The sequence below is a fragment of the Rhinoderma darwinii genome, chromosome 5, assembly GCF_050947455.1.
Source record: "Rhinoderma darwinii isolate aRhiDar2 chromosome 5, aRhiDar2.hap1, whole genome shotgun sequence".
Classification (NCBI taxonomy): domain Eukaryota; kingdom Metazoa; phylum Chordata; class Amphibia; order Anura; family Rhinodermatidae; genus Rhinoderma; species Rhinoderma darwinii.
Genome location: NC_134691.1, coordinates 207215171 through 207230108, shown reverse-complemented (window position 1 = coordinate 207230108; position 14938 = coordinate 207215171). Strand labels below are relative to the sequence as shown.

Sequence of the window (14938 nt, the reverse complement as noted above, 5' to 3'; positions counted from 1 at the left end):
ATCTACAGGGGGGTCTGTGCGCGGCATCATCTACAGGGGGGTCTGTGCGCGGCATCATCTACAGGGGGGTCTGTGCGCGGCATCATCTACAGGGGGGGTCTGTGCGCGGCATCATCTACAGGGGGGTCTGTGCGCGGCATCATCTACAGGGGGGTCTGTGCGCGGCATCATCTACAGGGGGTTCTGTGCGCGGCATCATCTACAGGGGGGTCTGTGCGCGGCATCATCTACAGGGGGGTCTGTGCGCGGCATCATCTACAGGGGGGTCTGTGCGCGGCATCATCTACAGGGTGTGCGCGGCATCATCTACAGGGGGGTCTGTGCGCGGCATCATCTACAGGGTGTGCGCGGCATCATCTACAGGGGGTCTGTGCGCGGCATCATCTACAGGGGGGTCTGTGCACGGCATCATCTACAGGGGGGTCTGTGCAGCTGGACAAAGACCCAGCAGGCAAGTGGGCGCTACTTTTAAATACAATATAGTGCAATCTACTGACCATTTGATTACATGTAAAGAACTCTCATTCCCATCCATGTCCCAAATACTTGTGTGTTGGCACAGCAGAAGAGCTATGAACGAGGGATGGTCTATGCCTAGCAGCCCGCTGTCATCAAATTGGCAAAAAATAAGGAAAACTTCCTCCCTGGAAACTGATAGATGTTTGGAATGACGGATTTTTATTTTTTTGAAGGAGTATATTCTGACCAGAGTTTCAGCCTGTAAGTCTGTCTTCCACCTTTAGTCCCTGATAACACGGCATAATTTCTGGAGCGGAAGCCGCCGCAAAATTCCACCTCCCGATCATTTTAATGGCAGTCGGACGATTTTTCCCGCTAGCTGATTTTTTTCAGCTAGCAGGAAAAAGAAGTGTCCTGCTCGATCTTCTGGCAGATTTCGCCAGAACCTCCCATTGAAATCAATAGGAGGTAGGAATCTTCATGGTGACGCCTCACCAACTTACCTGCGGACATCGAAGATTGGTTCCGCTTTACCGCCGCCTTCTCCTCTCTCCGAGACCTCTCATCTTCCCGACAGGCCTCTATTTTCGCCATCTGTGAGTATGGTTAGCTCTCCTGCAGAGCATCATTTGTTAGCTGTTCCGTTAAACTCTAATCTGAACCCTCAGCAGCCATCTATGTTTCTGGTTTAGAGAAACCTGTGTCGGAAGCCGCACTCAAACGTACGAGGTGCAGCCATAGCGATACACCGTTCAATAGCCTTTAAACAAGACTCTGTTCACAGACTCAGAATGTCGTTATATTATTCTTATTTGCCAACTTAATAATATTCAATATACTATTGTTAATGTTTATGCGCCAAACACTCATCAAACCAGATTTGTCAACAAAATTCTTAGATTGGTACAACACAAACAGGGGTATCTTTTGATGGTTGGAGACTATAACAAAACTATGTGGCCCTCTCTTGACTCTTGAGCTTCAGGTGCAACTCACTCTCCCTCAGATTTGTTTTACGCCATATCTAGAGAAGGATTGATGGATGTCTGGCACTTCCAACATTTGACTGAAAGGGATTATACATTCTTTTCACACCCTCACAGAACTTATTCTAGAATTTATATGTTCTTTACTGACAAACACTTATATGACCGTACTATTTCCTCCAATATTGGAGTGATCACTTGGTCAGTTCATGCCCCTATCACACTTCCGATATCTGAAGGTTTCAATACACCTCCTACTTTCCCTTGGAGGATTAATCATTTTATTTTGCACTCTCACAAATACCAACAATCCCATATTAAGGTGATAGAAGAATTTTTTTAATTTAATGTAACCCCTAACGTAGCCCCTGCTACAATATGGTGTGGTCATAAGGCCTTTGTTAGCTTAGCAGCAAAAGATAAAAAAAAGAAAAGTAAACGTCTTCAACTCTCTCGTGAGATTCTGCAGCTTAATCGATTAAAAAAACGTTTCATGTGTCCTGATAGAACCAAATTTATAAATCGTCTTCAGAACCAACTACATCAACTTGACTTATATAAATATGATTTGGCATTAAGAAAACTGAAGGCTAAAGACTATAGACATAGTAATAAAGCTGGAGCTCTTGTGGCATCACAATTAGGCCGGATTCACACGAGCGTGTGCGTTTTGCGCACGCAAAAAATGCGTCATTTTGCCTGCGCAAAAGGCACTTAACAGCTCCGTGTGTCATCACCATATGGTGCGCGGCTGCGTGCTTTTCGCGCAGCCGCCATCATGATGACACTGTTTAGATGTTTGTAGCACGTGGTGCTTTTCTGTTTTCATTCATCCTTTTCACTGCTGTTGCGCGAATCACGCGCGTCCCACGGAGGTGCTTCAGTGTGACATGCGTGGTTTTCATGCACCCATTGACTTCAATGGGTGCGTGATGCGTGAAATACGCACAAAGAACGGACATGTCCTCAGTTTTACGCAGCTGACTCACACTGCGTAAAAATCACGGACTGTCTGCACGGCCCCATAGACTAATATAGGTCCGTGCGAGGCGCGTGAAAATCACGCGCGTTGCATGGACGTATATCACGTTTCGTCTGAATAAGCCCTTAAAGCATAAATCCTATAAAGAAAGAATCCCCTATCTCTATAACCAAAATAATACTATATTATTTAATCCCCAAGAGATTGCAAATGCCATTGCACAATACTATTCCTCCCTTTATAATTTAAATTTGGACTCTTCCACACCTCAACCTTCACCTAATGCTATTGCAGATTTTTTAGCTTCTGTTTCTCTACCAACTGCTACGCCATCTCAATTAGAAGATATAGCTAAACCCTTTTTATTAACAGAAATAATTAAAGCCATATCAACATTGAAATCACAGAAATCCACTAGCCCTGATTGCCTTACTAATGACTATTTAAAAAAACTATGACTACACCCTAGCTCCACATCTTCTCCTATTGTTCAATCATATTCATTCTCCAGGACAAATTCCTCCAGAGACGCCACGATTGTTACATTACCCAAACCGGGAAACCAGCAGATAGACCACAGAATTTTAGGCCCATTAGTTTGCTTAATACGAACTTAAAACTATATTCTAAGATATTAGCTTCTCGTTTGACTAAAATATTACCACACTTTTCCTACGTCAAGTCTTGTTCTTAGCTAGAAAAGCGATAGCCATTCCCTGGATGGGGGATATCTCTCCAGAGCTCTCCCAGTGGAAGAAGCTAGCTAACTCTATTCTCCAATATGAGAATGTGGTGTATAAACACAGAGGATGTCAACATAAGTTCATGAGGATTTGGGGGGAAGGGGTGGTGTTTTTCACCTCGCACCTCTTTCAGCGTGATAAAATAGGATTATTTGCTGCTGATATCCTTATAGTGTTATTTGACCCAAGTGAATCCCTTCCTCAAGCTATAAAAGTTTGGGCAATTTTAGTTCTATATCTTATTATGTTAGTAAATCTCAGATTATGAATATGGGCTTATTACCTGAAACCGTACAAACTTTACAGAATAAATATTCATTAATGTGCTCTTCCCAAGACCTTCTTTATTTCGGAATTAAACTGTGTCACATTTATATACCCTTAATTATCCCCCGTCACTTACTCAATTGGAACCTGAACTTGATGACCACCTTAAATTTGAGGTTTCTTGGGTTGCCCGTAATGCAGCCATAACAATGTTAATCTTACCTAAGATTCTATATGCTTTTAGAAATCTCCCTATCCCGATACCCGTCTCTTATATGACTAGATTACAAAGCACACTAGTGAAATATGTTTGGAAAAAGAATAGGGCCAGGGTTGCTAATCACATTTTATACCTCCCTATAGCGAAAGGTGGGCTGGGCTTCCCTCATATTGTGGCGTACTATCATACTACCATTTTAGATCAGATTAGGCAATGGCTAAATCCTCGGCATTCAAAACATTGGGTGAATATAGAACGCTATTGTGGACACTAACTTGAAACTTACTTCAGGGCTCCTGCCCTTAGAGGCTCTGTCACCAGTTTATAAGTGCCCTATCTCCTACCTAATCTGATAGTCGCTGTAATGTAGATACGGTTTTTTATTTTTTTTAAATGTTTAATTTTGACGGAGTTATGACTATTTTTAGTTTTAGGCTAATTTCTTCTAAATGCCCAACTGGGCGTTTTTTTTTTTTTTAACTTTTCAGCAAGTTGGCGTTGTAAAGAGGAGTGTATGACGCTGACCAATCAGCGTCATACACTTCTCTTAATTTATGTTCAGCTGTACTCACAGCACAGCGTGATCTCGTGAGATCATGCTGTGCTGTCAATTACTCCCACATTAACTTTACTAGTGTTACGGGAGAATGACCAGACATCGCCTCCAACTAGGAGATGATGTCTCTTCATTCTCCCAACACTCCGGTAAAGTTAATGTGGGAGTAAGTGACAGCATAGCGTGATCTCGCGAGATAACGCTGTGCTGTGAGTACAGCTGAACATAAATGAGGAGAAGTGGTTGAAACCTTGTGGGTGGAATTACAAAGGGAGGTAAACATTGAAAAAATTACTTTTGGTGTAATCTATAGACCCCCCCAATATAACTGAAGAGACAGAAGGTCAAATATATAAACAAATGGAGCAGGCTGCACATGGGGGTAGTGATAATGTGAGATTTTAATTACCGGGATATTAATTGGTGTCATGGTTCGGCTTCAACTGCAAAGGGGAGAAATTTCCTCAAAATGTTGCAGGAAAATTTTATGGGCCAGTTTGTGGAAGACCCGACTAGAGGTGAAGCTCTGTTGGATCTGGTATTTTCTAATAATGCAGAGATTGTTGGGAATGTCAATGTTCGTGGAAAACCTCGGTAACAGTGATCATAATATAGTTACATTTTACCTATACTGTAAAAAACAAACACAGGCTGCGAGGACAAAAACACAATTTTAAGAAGGCCAATTTCCCCAGGATGAGGGCTGCTACTCAGGATATAGACAGGGAAGAAATAATGGTACAAATGATAAATGGGAGATTCTCATCCTCCTTCACATCCCCCCTGACCGCAATTGTAGAATATCAAGCCTTTTTTTTTTCCATTTACCTTGCGCTTTTTTTGCAGCGATTTTTGTAATTGCGGAAAAATGGTGCAGTTTTGCTGCAATTTTAAAAATCGCGGCAAAAAGGCCTTATTTGTGCCACGATTACAAAATTTGAAAAAAAAATAATGTCACAAAACATGAAAAAAAAACTGCTTTTAGGCTGTATTCTCAAAGTGCAGCAAAATCAAGTTTTTGCGGCGTTTCTGCAAAAATCGTGGCAAAAAAAGGGATTTGACCGCACTGTGTGAATAGACCCTAAAGGCTCTTTTAAACCGGCCGGTGCAGCGAGTGCAGTTCAACAGAGGCATCACATGTAGCTATGGATTGGGACGAGCGGTCATTACTCCGATCGCTTGCCCCAATACGTTATCATGACGGCAGAACGTTTTCCTGTTTACACACCAAGATGTGCTGCCAATAACGATAATATTTAACTTTTTTTTAAAACTATACAACCAGCAGATGATCGAGCGTTTGCTCCTTCATGTGCTGAACCCTGCCCTGTTTACACAGGGCAATCATCAGCAATGAACATTATATGAACGCTTGTCTACCCGATAATCACCTAGTGTAAAACCCCCTTAAGGCCACTTCAGACATGGTGGATTTGTTTCATGAGCCCACATGGAGAATTAAGCTTTGAGTCTTGTATGGGCAAGTCTTCTCACTTCGTTCCACATGTATGTGCTTGCGTACTGACTGCACAAGGTGCAGGTATTCCCATTGCTCACCTCCTTCAATTGATCCCACCAGAGTGGTGGCCACGAACCAGAGGTCCAGGATGAAGACACCCAGCAGTGTACCCAGTGCCACACTGACTGTGAAATGATTTGGGGGCACAGTCCGGTATCCAATTGGAGAAGGTTTTACTGCGGGGCGTGGCATGGTGTAATGAAAAGTAGGCATCAGTGGCAATCGACACTTTCATCTCTATCTGTGATCTTAAGGACGTGGATGAAATTGAAAGTGGTGCTTGCCAGTACCAGTGACGCCCAATCTACTCAGGAAGCCGACCCCTGGTCTAGAGGTTGCAGTCAGGGTATTGCAATATGAGCCTTGTATGTAAAAACTTGAATTGCCCTAGCCTTTATACATCAATGAGGCCCTATAGGACATATTTATGAAGCCCCCAGGAGTAAGATGTGACTAATATATTTAGGGGCGGATGGCGCATAATAAATTTATTGCATCTTCTGCTGCACCTGAAAATAAAATCTATGGCAGCTACGAGCTGGCACAGATTTCTGCCAGTTTCTAGCGTAAATTACAGTGAATTTATTGGGCCGGAGGTGACCCTGCCTCCTGCCGCTAAACCTCAACAACTTTTTGGGCAAAGGTGGCGAAATTTATTAAAACTCAAGACTTTAAAGGAAACTTGCTTTTTACTTGTTGCTCCGGAGCTTTGACATGTGAAACCATCCCTGGCATGTTCACACTATTCCTATGTAAGTATTTCAAAAAGACGTCAGCATTTCTTCGGGCCAAAGTACATGCCTACAAAAAAATTAAAAAAATTGTAAGCATAGGTCATATTTTAACATATAGGTACTTAAATTAGTTATAAACAAAAACAAACATCCAGTTTCAAGCATTTCCGGTATTAGAATTAGTTGTAGGCCAACATTAAAAAGGACTCTGATCGGCTGCAGCAGTCAAATGTGACAAAACGTCATCAAGGGAGGCCGTCTGTACTTGCAGATTTGTGGATACACAGATATTCCAAGCAAATTGTTGCAAATGATGACTTCCCCGATTACCTTAATGGTAAAAATAAGCAGTAAATCTGTAACGATTCTGCAACATAAATGGAGTTAATATTTTGCCCCTACTGTAATGCAGCATGTTCGCCCTGTGGTAATACCATACTCTAACCATAGGCCATAAATAAACTCAGGCTGGGGCCTTTTATTTTTTCCTTTCTATTACGATTGTTTCCTTCATGGTTTTTCCTTGCTTATACATGCTCACAAGGCATCTGTCCTTGATGGATCCATTTTCTTTACAGTATTGAAACAGAAGCATTTCAGATCCCAATATATATTATATATATATATATATAGGAATAATGTGAATGTCTATCTCATTAGGTGACAAATTCCTTCCAGACTCCATTTATGGCAATCAGAATAAATCCCTAGATCAACGTCCCATCTCCAGAATCTAGTACTCATAACCTGTATTATTATATTTTTCAAGAAAGGCATCAAGGCCCTTCTTGAACTTGTTTAGAGAATCAACCATCGTAATATCCTGTATCAGACGGTTCCATAGTCTCACTGCTCTCACAGTAAAGAATCCCTGTCTGTGATGATGACAAAACCTTTTTTCCTCTAGATGTAGATGCCCACTGGTCATGGTTACAGGCCTAGGTGTAAAAAGATCATTAGAAAGATCTCTGTACTGTCCAGTTATATATTTGTACATTGTAATGGTGTCTTTTTTTCTAAACTGAATAGCCCCAAGTTTGAAAACCTTTCTTGGTACTGCAACCCACCCATTTCCTTAATTACCTTGCTCGTCCTTCTTTGCACCCGTTCTAGTTCAGGAGTCCTCCCGATGTATACCTCTAATGTAAGCCTAAGGCCCCATGCACACGACTGTAAAAATTGTACGTAATTGCGAATTGTAATAGGGTACGCAATTACGGACCCATACCGTTATATTGGCCGTGGACACCTTTCTGTATCGCTACGGATGGGTGTCCGTGCCGTATAGATGTTCCGAAAATTATGGAACATGTCCGTTCTTTTGCATTTTACGGGCCGTGGTCCCATACTTTGTATGGGAGCATGGCCCGAAAATGCAGGCGGCCTTCGGCGGCCGGCCATGCCCGCAATCGTGGCCCGTGATTACGGACACAAAAATGGAAACTAGAGGCCTATCAAGCGCCTTCTGGTCTGCCAAGTATTAGGCCGTGACAGTGAATAGGAGAAGAGCTGCAGTACTGCAGCACAGGCCCCTATGCAGTGTACGGAGCCCTTAGGCTCCGACACCGACTACTGCATAACATCCGGTTCTCGGAGGCAGCCAGAACTGCTGATCAGTGCGGGGTCTGGGTGTTGGACCCCCACCGATCATATACTGATGACCTATCTTGTGGGTCTGAGGCGTAGGGTGTATCTTGAGATATGAACTTCAAGATAGATGAAAGCAGGGTGGATTTATTCACCTCAAAACAGCGACGTTTCGGTTCAACAGGAACCTTTCTCAAGCCATCACCTTCCTGTTGAACCGAAACGTCGCTGTTTTGAGGTGAATAAATCCACCCTGCTTTCATCTATCTTGAAGTCCTGGTGCCGTTACTGTGTTCTGTTTTTCTCTATCTTAAAAAAGGGGAATTGATTCATCCCCTGGTGACGAGCACATGGCCTGATTTTCTGGATTCGTGGAGTGCTGCGTTTATTTGTATTTGGACTGCACATATATATATATATATACACACACATACATAAAAACAGAGATAAGCAGCACTCGATGTCCAAATCCACAATGGTAATGGGTGCAAGCGGGTAATCCTGACCCAAGGATTGTAGATATATATATATATCCAAAATAGAATATATATATAGAAGTGCTTGAAAAAGGTTCCATAGTAGGACAGAAACGTTGCAGCTGTGTGTTGACTGAATAAACCACCCTTTTTTACTACATCGGAGTGATGTGGGATTTCTTTATATATATATATATATATATATATATATATATATGTGTGTGTGTGTGATACCGTTTCCTTAATTCTATGGTGTCAGTGTTTAAAAAAAATATATACTTAGCATTTTTTTAAGCATACTATTTATAGTGAATTATGGCATTTTTGTTTTTTGTTTTTTTTTAAACGCCATAAATGTCAGATTCGCCCGACCCGATCGGTTTAAATTTGGGAAGTCCACATGACCAGTGAAATCTTACATACTGCCATATTCTCACAGAACACTTTTTTCTGCTTAATAAGTCACATATATACTATTAGCCCAAATGCCTATGTATATAAAATTGGAGTTATAAAGTAAAAGATACAAATGTTGTTTTTTAAAAAAAAATATGTATAGTATGAAGAACTAAAATTTGTGGACTGCCAACATTTCTTAATGAAGAACAAATAGGTCAAACAGGAAAAACAGGCAATTAAAGCACACGTTGATTATTTTCATAGTTGTTAGAAATGACTTTACAGGTGAATACCTTCACAAGTTGCTCAAAAGCTCAATTTTAATTTGATGAAATAGTTGTGTACTATGCAGTTCCTTTGATATTCTAGTGCATTTTATAAAACTAAACCGTGATTCCCAGTATTTTTCCGTCACATGACAGATGGGCAGACGAGTTAACGGGAGTCTGTCACCAGAAATTTGCCTTTTAAAGCAGCAGCACCACAGTAGTTTAGTGTAGCCTCACCTGAATCGAACGCTGTTTTAATTTTTTTAGATGAGTGGCATCGTTGCAGCGATAATAACTTTATTCCTTATATGTAAATTCACTTTTTGGAGCAACAAGGGCGTCACCGTTGCTCCAAACTCGTCTACATTCTATCCCCAGTCCAAGCCTCCCTCCCTCTCTTCCTTCTTTGATTGACACTTTGAATGACTCACGCCTAGCCCCGGATTCTCAATGAGCGCGCCCACGCCTCTACTGTACTGCGCCGATTGCCTCACACTACACCCAGGCATAGTACAGCCGGTTCAGTGATGTAATGCGCATGCACCGATTCGGAAGCAGAAGCGCAGGCGCGCTTATTGAGAATACGGGGCCAGGCGTGAATCATTCAAAGTGTCAATCAAAGAAGGAAGAGCAAGAGGGAGGGTTGAAGGTAGAAGCAGTAGAAGGTAGAAGCAGTAGAAGGTAGAAGCAGTAGAAGGTAGAAGCAGTAGAAGGTAGAAGCAGTAGAAGGTAGAAGCGGTAGAAGCGGTAGAAGGTAGAAGCGGTAGAAGCAGTAGAAGGTAGAAGCAGTAGAAGGTAGAAGCAGTAGAAGGTAGAAGCAGTAGAAGGTAGAAGCAGTAGAAGGTAGAAGCAGTAGAAGGTAGAAGCAGTTTGGAGCAACGGTGTCGCCCTCGTTGCTCCAAAAAGCTCATTTGCATATAAGGAATAAAGTTATTATTGCTCGAACGGAGCCACTCAGCTGAAAAATGAAACAAGCGTTCGACTCATGTGAGGCTACACTATATTACTGTGCTGCTGCTTTGATAGGGAAATTTCTGGTGAAAGACTCCCTTTAAGAGGTCATCAAGGGAACATACCTTTAGGAAAGCTTCTTTTTGTTCAAGATGTTTGCTAATCATTGGGGTGACATGGTCAGTTTCTGAGTTTGGTCCAAGTTTATCAGCCCCTCCACACCAGTCTTCTTCTCGCTTATATTCCTGCTCCAAACTTTCAAGAACACTACAAACCTTAAAAAGAAGGGAAAATAAAATCGTAACAAGAGTTCTATCTGCTTTCACAAACAATAATCACTGTAATTACAAATAATATACTCATCACTTTAAAGTGGACCTGTCCTGTCGCCACAATATGCTGTCATACTTAACCCCTTCCTTCTGCAGCAAATTTAAGTTTTTTTAGTTTTGTTTTTTTCCTCACAGCCTTTCTAAAGCCATAACTTTATTTTTCCGTAGCCGTATGAAGATTATTTTTTTAGCGGGAAGAGTTATAGTTTTTCAATGCAACATCTAAATGTACAATATAATTTACTGGGAAACTGGAAAAAAAAATCTTTGTGGGGTGAAATGGGCAAAAAATTGTGTTTCATCAAGTGGTAAAAACGACATGTTAACTTCATTATATGGTTTGATACGATTACAGTAATACCAAATTTCTATTGTTTCTTTTTTTTATTCTTTACCACTTTAAAAATAAAAGAACTATTTCTTTTGGAGAACGAAGGTGACCAAAAAAAATGCAGCAATTCTGGCATTCACCATGCGGGCTAAATAACATTATATGGTAATATTTCAGACTTTTACGGTCACAATGGTACCAAAGTTAATTTTTTTTTTTACTTTTGAGGTTTTAATATCTTTTTTTGTACATTAAAAAAAAAAAACTTTTTTTTATTTCTAAGTTCGCCGGATCGCTTACACTATATGCTGCAATACTAATGTTGCGATGCAGGGGAACCGATGGGCTGTCGAAGGTGGCCGCACATTTTTTTTTATCAACTTAAATGTCACGTTCACAATTATTAGTTCAAATGACACATAACCTCTTAGTGGGCATATTAGGAGAAAAAAAAACACATTGCACTCTGCCAACTTAAACTGTAACTATAACCCGCCCTGATTCCACCTAAAACTTTATAGATCATGTATCAAAATATTAATTAGGTGCTTTTAAACTTTTTTTTTTGCACAATTTACACATTCATTCTAAAGAAGCAAACATATAAAAATGGTTTAAAAAAACAACATAGCCCTATATTTTACTAAAAATAAAAATGCAAAAAATGCTAAAACTATGGGAAGCTTCTTGCACATAAATGTATTCAGCGCCTATTAAATGCAATATTAGCAGCATATGCAGCCAGTTCCTCCAAGTGGCGGCTGCAGGCGGACGGATGGGATGCTCTCCACCAGAAAATTAGAGCTCTGAAACACTTGACATGTGGTGTAGTGCAAGTTACCAGTTCATAATGGGTGGAATATTTTGAGGTCTTTGCCGTTGGCATAGGCACATTTGGTAACCTACTTTAAAACCCTGTGCTTTTCCCCTGGTGAGGAAGCGGCGGTGGAAGAAACACCCAAGACTGGTGTCATTGGCTTCATGTACATAGCTCCGAACCCATTACTCTAAAGTGTGCCCTGCTAGACTTACAAAGTTCTAAATTCCATTCTATTTAGTCTCCTTTAACTTGCTAAAGATTATGAAGCGCTATTGGCTATTTAGTGGTGTTTGAAAAAATAAATAAAAAATTAGACAAAATGTCTACAATGTGTTATTGTAACTTCACAAGCCAGTGTTGAACTGTATTAACCTGTAACTAGCCAGGTTCAAATCAAACAATAGTAGGCAGAATTTATGTTAGGGCAAAGGTCATCACGTATTTGCATCCTGCTGAGATTTCCCAGACCTCTGGATACTGTTTTTCAGAACATAAAAAATGCAGGCAGGTCTTTCTGTTCTGTTGAGAAACAGAATCCAAAGGGAAACCTGTCAATTGGATGCCAACAGGACACTTTCTATAGAAAACAATGGGTCCTGTCAAATATACATCTGAGGTAAATCAAGTTACAATTTAGGAGTCATGCACACGACCGCAGTTTTGCGGACATATACTATCCGCAATTACGGATAGGATAGAATGCAAGCTTTCCTATGGGCCAATGCAGACGACCGTGGTTTCCACGGTCCGTGCATTACCTGAACAGCAAAAATATAGGATATGTTATTATACGGTCCGGGCTGATTGAAATTAAGGCACATCTTCTGTGTTCATGATTGTGGATGGCCTGCAGATGACGCTCCGCGGCCCGTCCATGCCGTAATCACGGACCTTACACACAGCTACAGCCATCCGCAGGAGGCCTTACTTGTCTAAATTGCACATGGATTTTTACAATAATCTATAATAAGTTAGGGAAATGTGATGCCTTCTATATGCATAAGAAGACATTTACACTGTTCTGGGATATTCATAGGTGCAACCAAGAAATCTACGTTCAGGCATTTATTTGAAATGAGTAACCACTCCCAATAGCGATACTGATGTAGTAATCTTGAACTGGACTCTTAACGTGTTAAAGACACTGTACAACAAGCTTTAACTTGACTTTTTCCAATGGCTTTTGTTGTATGATAGCACGCGGCAGCAAGTTATACTTTGCTGCATCTGCAACTTGTAATGGTTAAATTAAACAATTACAATTGCAAGAAGTGTAATTAACTGGATTGCTGCTTTGATTGCTAATTAAGTGTGGTCTGATTGTTATAGTCACAACTTTTATTGAGCACATTGAGTAAACATCAACATTGCAGGGAGAAAAGGCAAGTTATCCTCGGTTACCCACTTAACGAGGCAGTTTAATCACTAAAGTACCACGGTCAATAGCGACCTCACCATCTAAGGTCTTTGACAGAGGCAGGGAGCTCCCTATGTTACTATGGCAACCGGGGGCCTAACAAAGACCCCCCAGGTCTGCCATCGGTGACTGCCTGTTTTACACTGACAAGCAATAATGCTTTGATATACTAAGCGTACCATAGCATTATATCTGCGATCAGAAGATCGCATTGTGAAGTCTCCTGGTAAGAATAAAAAAACAAAAACAATAATAAAAAAAACCAAAACTGTTAAAATGAAAAAAAAATATTACAGTAAAAATAAAATTAAACCACAGCTCTTGGAATATGGCAACGCAAAAACAATTTATTTTAATTTTTTTAAAGAAACGTTTACTACGTTTGCAAACATAGTTAGCGTGTGCAAACATAGAAAACCTATACATATTTAGTATTGCCATAATCGTACTAACCCATAGAATTAAGGTAATGTTATTTACGCCACATAGTGAACAATGGAAATTTGAAACGTGAAAAAAAATTAGGAATAGCGAATTAAAAGTTAACAAATATATTAAATGCAACCAAAAATAGTGCAATTAAAAAATACAACTCGTCCCACAAAAAAAGAAGTCTCATACGGCTGTGTTGATGGAAAAATAAAAAAAGTTACAACTCTTTGAATGAGACTAAAAATAATGCTTGGTTATTAAGGCAAAAATAGGCCTGGTCGTTAAGGGTTAAGGTTTTTCAATTAAGGAGAGGATATTGGAAGTGTGGGTTTCACAGGTGCATTGCCCATTAAATAAAGGAACACAAAGCCTAATTTTTTTTAAAATCAAGCCAATTTTATTGATACGAACACAGAAATGAAATAACACCGTCACATTCACATTTCAATTTTCCAACATCGTATACAATAGTGACAACATATCAGGAAATCCCCAACTTCCCCCTTTCCCCCCTCCCCGCACGGCCCCACTATATCTCCGCCCTTTGTTTCTAGTACCATTCCTGGTCAGAGCACATTTCTCTTATCATGTTTCTCCTCCACCCCTTTTTGCTCCAGACTATCACCTCCAGTTCCTCAGACGACTCTCACCCTTATTCTGCTCAGTTCAGGTGACAGCACCTCGGGACAGGCCAACCATCTGCTCCATTGTTTCTAAAACTTTTTTTCCGTGCCCCTTTTAGAAGATATCTTATGCTCCATCAGGATATTATAGTTCAACATTCCTACAATTTCCCTCATCCCTGGTGGCTCCGCATCCAGCCAGTGTTTAGCAATGCATTTCCTTGTTTGATATAATATCTTGGCAATTGCCAGGCTTGCCATTCTGTCACTCTCCAATTCTCCCACCGCTCCCAACAACATAACTTTAGGGTCTGCCGCCAATTCCCGACCATACACCTGCTTTATCAGATCCAATATTTCCCCCCCATAGGGTCCTCAGAGCCTCACATGACCAAAACATATGCAGTATGTCCGCCTTCTCTTCCGTGCACCTAGGACATTTAGCATCCGCTCTAATACCCATCTGTTTTAATACCCACGGGGTGCGGTACACTCTATATATCAGGAAGAGTTGTGATCTCCTCTGCGCCAGACTGAGTGATAAGTGACATGTGGACGCTAATATCTCCTCCCACTCCTCCTCGGTCAATGGATCAACATCCTGTTCGCATTTCGCTTTTACCAGCACCATTGGGTTTCCCAGGTGTTTGGACAGTAAGCTCCTGTACGCCATTGAGATCAGGCCTTTGGTCGTGTCAGCCCGTCCCACATACTCCAGGACCCCAAGAGCACAGACCGTCAGGTCCACCACATGCGCCTGTGCCTGTAAGGCATGACGGATCTGCAAATATTGATAAAACATATTGTGCTCTAGTGGAAATAGGTCTTTCAACTG

The 14938-nt window shown here is 41.0% G+C and overlaps 1 protein-coding gene across 3 annotated transcripts in view; it reads right to left on the bottom strand.

Annotated features, from left to right (window-relative positions):
* TRIO (trio Rho guanine nucleotide exchange factor) overlaps positions 1-14938 on the bottom strand; it is a 539453-nt gene that overhangs the window by 214355 nt on the left and 310160 nt on the right. For all 3 annotated transcript variants that reach the window (XM_075826894.1, XM_075826893.1, XM_075826892.1), the window contains exons 18-19: positions 10274-10423; positions 6419-6533 (exon numbers count right to left, since the gene is read on the bottom strand). In XM_075826894.1, coding sequence (XP_075683009.1) covers positions 6419-6533; positions 10274-10423 — 265 coding nt within the window. The remainder of the gene's footprint in view (positions 1-6418; positions 6534-10273; positions 10424-14938) is intronic.